General features: G+C 40.3%; 1 protein-coding gene across 1 annotated transcript; it reads right to left on the reverse strand.

The window, feature by feature from the left end:
* Nucleotides 1-38: 38 nt before the first annotated feature.
* dscc1 (DNA replication and sister chromatid cohesion 1) lies at nt 39-6,499 on the reverse strand. The gene is made up of 9 exons (XM_050047091.1): nt 6,137-6,499; nt 4,349-4,517; nt 4,138-4,272; nt 3,914-4,004; nt 3,580-3,718; nt 3,354-3,406; nt 3,069-3,223; nt 2,652-2,800; nt 39-2,505 (listed from the first exon to the last, which is right to left on the reverse strand). Exons 1-9 carry the CDS (start codon nt 6,304-6,306, stop codon nt 2,394-2,396), a joined length of 1,173 nt encoding a protein of 390 aa, XP_049903048.1. The 5' UTR covers nt 6,307-6,499; the 3' UTR covers nt 39-2,393.
* Between the last annotated feature and the right edge of the window lie 180 nt (nt 6,500-6,679).

Raw genomic sequence — 6,679 nt, forward strand, 5'->3', positions numbered from 1 at the left:
CAGCTACTTCATGGAAAGGAGAAATGGGGAGAGGAGGATGGGTGAAGAGCAGAGCGGAGATCATACGGAGGAGCGGATGAAGTAAAAAGAATTAATCATGTCACACACACACGCGCGCGCACACACGCACACACACACACACACACACACACACACACACACACACACACACACACACACACACACACACACACACGCACACACACACACAGACAGCTGGCATCTCTCCACCCTATGAACTGATAAGTCAGCACTCCTCTGAGGGGTGATGTCAGGGTGAGTCAGCCGGCCAGGGCAGATAAAGTCAGCTTGGAAACAGATGTGTGTGAGTAGGTGTGTATCTGTGTTAAAAAAAAAACGCTGTGTAGCTTCTGTCTGCTGAGCTCTTCCTTGTGTCGGTAACACTGATTCACATGCAGACAGTTGTGTTAGCAAAGAAACACACAGTCTGGTGATGTTAAACACACACTGAGTCACACAAAAGCACCACTGAGGAAACCACATGCACAAATTAACGTGAGAAACACAGACGGGACTGGTTGAAAATAAACATTCAATTTTATTTAAACGGGGTCAGGTTTCATTAGATGATCTGTAGAAATCCAAAATGAGATTTTAGACTGAAAGAACATTTCACCCCTATAGCAGCCAGTGTGGTCTAGTGTTATTTTAATGCTTTCTGAACCTATTCTGATCTGTTTAAACCTGATTTGTCACCTTGTATGTCTTATTGTCATCTCCTCTGTCTCACCTTTATGTATAAACTTGATCAAAAAAGCATTTCCCCCTTTTTCTTGTCTTAATACGTGTTTCTAGTATTTACAATTTACATTAAACACCTTTTAGTGTTATTAAAGTTGAGCTGTCTTTTCAGATGTGTTGTAGCAGCTCTAATCATGCTGTGAACAATCAACCAAGTGCAGGTAATTTTAGTGTTTGACCTGTATTCAGCTAGAGACGCTGACCATGTATGATTCACTCTGTGTAACAACTCTGTGCGGCTTTAATGTAGTCACCTCAGTTAACTGTCTTGACAACTTTGTTTTTAGTGAAAGAAAATGAATTTTAACTCAAAGATCTGATTCATAGATAAAACCAACAATTTGGTAATGTAGCATTACTTGTTCCACGTCTCTTGATGTGTACATGCAGTACATTATATATAATGTGTTCAGCCCATTACTTAGGAGCTCTGGAGTGAGAATGGTGTAGTCAAGCAAAGATGAGTGGCAGTGCATTGTGCTCTTTGTGGCTCATTATTGATTAACCACTGATTACTTTTGGAGATTGTTTACTCTACAACAGGGATACTCAATTGGCTTTGCTTGGGGGCCACTTACAAGATGACAGAGGGTCAAGGGACAGTCGCAACAGCCCTGAACAGGTATGGTATACACAGAGAGGTTTTAAGGGTTTGTGGACATTGGGGGCTTAGCCTGGACCTCTGTTGGGTCGTCTGTGGGGGTCCTTCCCTGGTATAATTTTGATAAACAAGGTCTATTTTGATCATTTTAATACATTCTAGCGCATTGTATACATTAAAAGTTAAAAAAAAAAATCCTGTGTTAATCAATTTGGTTTTGGGGCCACGTGGCACCCTATCGTGGGCTAGATTTAGTCCACTGGCCATACATTTAGTATTGGGGTCTGTAAAATGTTGGCAAAAGAAATGCCTAGATTCGATGGTGACATCTTGTTTTGAGTCAGTTTACTAAGAAAGGAGACAAAGACAGCAAGAAAATGTTCACACTTGAGTAGCTGAATTTTGATGATTGGTGGTGAAGTGGTTTCAGCTCTAAATGTGACTGAGACTTAGAAGTCATTAATCTGTGATTCTGTGAATGATCTCTCTTGCCATTTGAATACAGTACACAACAAACAATGCAGCTGGATGTCAGCCAGCACATACTTTATCATCTAGTCAGTGTATGGAGTTCATACTGAAACTATCAGCATAGAGCACCACCTTGTGGACAATCTTCAGCACAGCACCTGGTAAGTTTATGACAATTGTAGTTCAATTTTCTTGCTGGAAATGAAAAAGGAGCTAATTTGTCCAACTCAGATTAATAAAGGAAAATAGAAGACTGAGCAAACCATTCATGTGATAATATGAAATCTTATTTTATTACCAACATGAAGCATTTTACAAAGACAAAAAACTGAAATAACAAAGATGCTGTTTAGTTTTAGTCACAAAAACACAGAAACACAAGGGTTTTTTTTTATTATTATTTACAAGTTGCTGCAAGATAGTTCACAGGGCTAACAAGGAATTTTTATAGACAATTATGAGTTAAAATAATTTTGAGAGTTGCAAAAGTCACTCTGAGAATAAACATAACCACATTAATTCTCAAATATAGATTAATTAAACGTGACAGTGGACATGTTCATGTAGCCACAGGTCTTCTGGAGTTGAAGACCTTGATCCCATTTTGCAGTGAAGATCGAGCATATTTGGTCAGCAGAGCTCCGGTGGTCTGTTTCTCTCCACACAGGTCCCTGAACGAGGAGAGGGAGGAAGCATCAGACATTATAATCAGATAGTCAAAGACATAACTTTTCCTTATAACTACATGAATAGTAAGGTCATTATGGTTATTCTTTTATCAACTGTTACCATAATGTCCTTAATGGATGACACCTACTGTATGTATGGCGTGATGTCGTCCTCTGTCCATTTCTCTCTGAGTGTGAAGAGGTGGTTGAAGCGCTCCAGGGTGTCCTCTGGGAGGTCCTCCACCCGCAGCAGGCAGATGGTCTCTGGACGGGAGTTACGGTCCACCAGGGCGACGCTCTGGAAGATTTATAACACCGTCAGCACGACGGTCAGTTTCTCAAGAGGTTAGTAATAATGAGCGGAGAGACACAACTGCAGAAAGTCGCTCTTTTATTACAGAAGCATGATTATCCAAGGCTGGTTTGAGAGTTTGAGACAGTCGAGGTCAGAGGCAGATTGAAACGGATTCCTAAGATGCATCAAACTGGCTCTAAAGAGAATCTCATCTCTTAAAAGTAAATAAAAAAAAATATGAAGTGAGTATATAAAAGAGGTACAGGCTAACCTTTAGCTGGTCCAGTCTTGTGCTCATGCCCTCTGGGACGCTCTGCTGCCAGACCTCCTGAAACTCCCTCAGGTTGAACTTGACAGCGTTCTGCAGCAGCATTAGCGCCAGGCCCCGACACACTTTATCCTCATGCAGTGCATAGAAAACTTCATCTATGTAGAGGAAGGAGGATGCAGGGATGTGAGTACTTTGTACTTTCAGATTGTTGAGGATTCTAGTACCAATTTACTGGTGAAAACGTAATGTCTGTCTGTTGAGTTTCCATAGGTTATTTTTCTTTACCGTTTTCAGTGTAGCGTGTCCCGTAGCAGTTCAAACAGTGCTCGATCATCTCTCTGTGAAAGAGAATATCATTAAAACCTGGCTGATGCTCAGAAATACAATATAACCTCATTGGTTATGTTTTTGTTTCATAAGCTTCAGTGCTACAGAAAAATCAGCCCTGATTTAAACTGTTAATATTTTGCCTCTCCCATTGCGTGAGCATGAGGATCAGATGTAATCTTACTTGGGCTCCAGTGGAGCTAGCTCTTCCAGACTGGTTTGAAGGGGAACCTTGTTGGAGGACCAGGACTCAGAATCCACCAGCTGTGTCACATGACCGAGCAGCTTCATCTCGTAGTCGAAGTCCAGCACACGCCAGTAGCCTGAAAGACAGAAAAAACTATCTTAAAAAATCTGGTAGGTATTGTTTTTTATTGTTATTAGTAGATACAGCTAAGAGAGAGAGAGATTGTATTTATCAAAGCTTCCTTCCTGCACTGTACCTCTGGGAGGCATCATTTTTAGCAAAACTTTATCAATAAATATACATGTTATTAGTCAAAAATATCACAGTTTACCATCTATCTGACAGGCATGGATGGTCTCCAAGTGGGTCTTTAGCTCCTCTTCACTGGCCTGGATCCTCTCCAACAGATCCTGCATTGTGTACTGGTAACAGAAGAACATCATCTTAGTCAGTAATGCTCTAACATTTATGGTTTAAAAGACATAAACATCAAATAAGTCCCATATACACAGTCCTGCAAGACATTAATGACCTCACTGTAGAATATGTACTCACCCTGTTTTCTGTACTCTCCTCCTGCCCCCGCAAAGCTGGTCCTTCATAAGGATTCTCCATTAAAATCTTCTTCAGTTTCTTCAGTTTAGGACGCTGTTTCCTCAGCTCCCAGTAGCTGTTGCAAAACCCCCAGATCTATGACCGAAGCAGGATAATGTTCATGTATATGAGACGTAAATGTGACTAACCAGTGTGTGTGTCATTTCCATACCTGAGTGTGCACCACATGAGAGCTCTCCTGGCTGTTGGTGAGTTGGTCTGGTGTTCTGCATCCTGGTACAAACAGCAGCAGGTTGGACGTGTCGGCTATTTTTAGGTCGTAGGTCTTGTCACCACTACAGAGCACTGCACGCTCGTCAGTATCCCCTCGAATCACAAGACTGGAAAAGTGAACATGATTGTTACATTTATGCATGTTTACATCGATCCTGATCATGCATCTTGTGCCACTACACTGCAGATCAGCTAATAATCCTCAACTGCATTAATCATATGAGTTAAAAAGGAAAAAGAAGACAGTTGAGACAGAAGTTTACAGAGTATGCGCTCTTATCAGGTTTTAAATTAATGAAGTGAAGTTTTAATGATGAGTATATTAATTGATTAGTTAATCTAAGTAAAATAACCTGACAGTTTTGGGAGTTTAGTATAGTTTTTCTGTTTTCTATCACTGTAAATTAAATAACCTTTTGATTTTGGGCTGGTGTCAGCAGTGCTGGGGGTGATGCATTACAGTAATATATTATGTTTAAGCACTAACCAAGTAATATAACGCATTACCAACAGGATTTCAAGTAATATTATTACATTTACAATGTCACGTAACACGTTACCACCTGAGGTAAACTCTTCATTGTTTTCATTTTTCATTCATCCACGCTGATCCACACAGCTCCACTTCTACCAGTGCGCCACCAGAAAACATATCATATGAGATTGTTGTGTGTGGTGATGTCACTATAGACTACATTAGAGAAGGGTGCCAGTGATCGGCACATCTGGGCGATGCAATACTGTGCGTTAATCATGTTCAGTGTGTTCCCATTAAAACACCTGCAACGTCTACAACGTATCCCGTTCTGCTTTTGTGTCCTAAGGCTGCCTGAAAGCAGTGGGAATAAGGAGCTGGCCTCCAGTTTGTTTTTGCCTCGTCCTGGTGATCAGCACATCTGGGTGATGTTAGTTTATGTTGGATGTGTTTCCATTCACATCTCCTACAACTGCGGAGCAAAGCCAGCACACCATCCTGCTCTTATGCACAACTCTCTCTGTGGTGCTGTTGGAGCTGACCGGCACACCAGGAACCGGCAGGTGGGTCTTTCAGCTTGAATGTATTAATCTGTGCTCGTCATAGTGATGTAATCGCATGCCGTTCTGTTTATTGTACTAACCTCAACATTTGTTTATTGTGTTTCATATCACAGGCCCACAAATATTTATCTTTATCTCATAATTATCAAACTGTGATCCTCTGTCTGTGCCTCTCTGTGTACGAGGCATTTCATTTATTTTAAAAGGTCTAGGCTATTTAATTCTTCTATATCATCATGCTATTATTAATATAAGCAGTGGATTTTAATACAAAGTGGTAACCACTGTATGTGAATGCATGAATGGGTCAGACCTGCCCAACACTGGATTTGAAATGAACTGTAATAAACTGCAGCTTCTGTACTTTGAAACAACATGATACTCATCCATTTAAAATGCCTATGAGTTCTTCTGAGGAAATTTTGGTGAAAGTAACACAAAACTAGTGTAATAAGTAACTTATTACTCTACACAGAGTAGTATTGTAATTATTACTTTCGAATGAAGGTAACTAGTAATATGTTATAACATTTTGAGAGTAACTTGCCCAACACTTTGTCAGATAAAACATGATTGTTTTAGACGTCACCTTAGGCTTTGGGGAAATTATTAAGGGTAACACAAGTGTGTTTCGCCACATGCAGACCCAATAGGTAGCCTACCTTTATTCACATTATTAGCACCTTACCTTTCTCCAGCCTCTATGTGTTTGCACAATGTGTCGTCCAACTCCATCAGGCAGTAGTCTGCAGATGAAACGTGTTCTCCAAAAGACAGACAGTGGATTGTTTTCTGTAGATCTTCTTCTTTCAGCTTGGCGATCTGCAGAGTGGCCTGAACCTCCTCTAAAGTCCTCATTTTGGGTCAAACGGCAGGTTATATCGATAATGTTTTAATGACTAAACTCTTTTTAATTCGCGAAACAAATTGTCACAAACTACACTTTTACCAATGTACAAAAACTAGTCCAAACTAATGTTACTTCGTGGCAGTAGTCAGTGGTTATCAAATTTCCCCGCTCTCTTTCTGTCGCGGGAAGGAAGTGTGCTGCGTTAAAGGAAGTGCGACGTCAAAATAGGACCGAGTAGAAACTATTATTCAGCGGAAACTTAAATAAATGCAAAAAAAAATAAAAAAAAAATATCCCCGAGCTTTGATTAAAAATGTTGCCGTTAAAACGCAGCAATAATTAGGTTGATCGCAGCCACAAATTGGCGATTTATATTCTTAT

This window comes from Epinephelus moara, chromosome 6, assembly GCF_006386435.1.
Source record: "Epinephelus moara isolate mb chromosome 6, YSFRI_EMoa_1.0, whole genome shotgun sequence".
Taxonomy (NCBI): Eukaryota; Metazoa; Chordata; class Actinopteri; order Perciformes; family Serranidae; genus Epinephelus; species Epinephelus moara.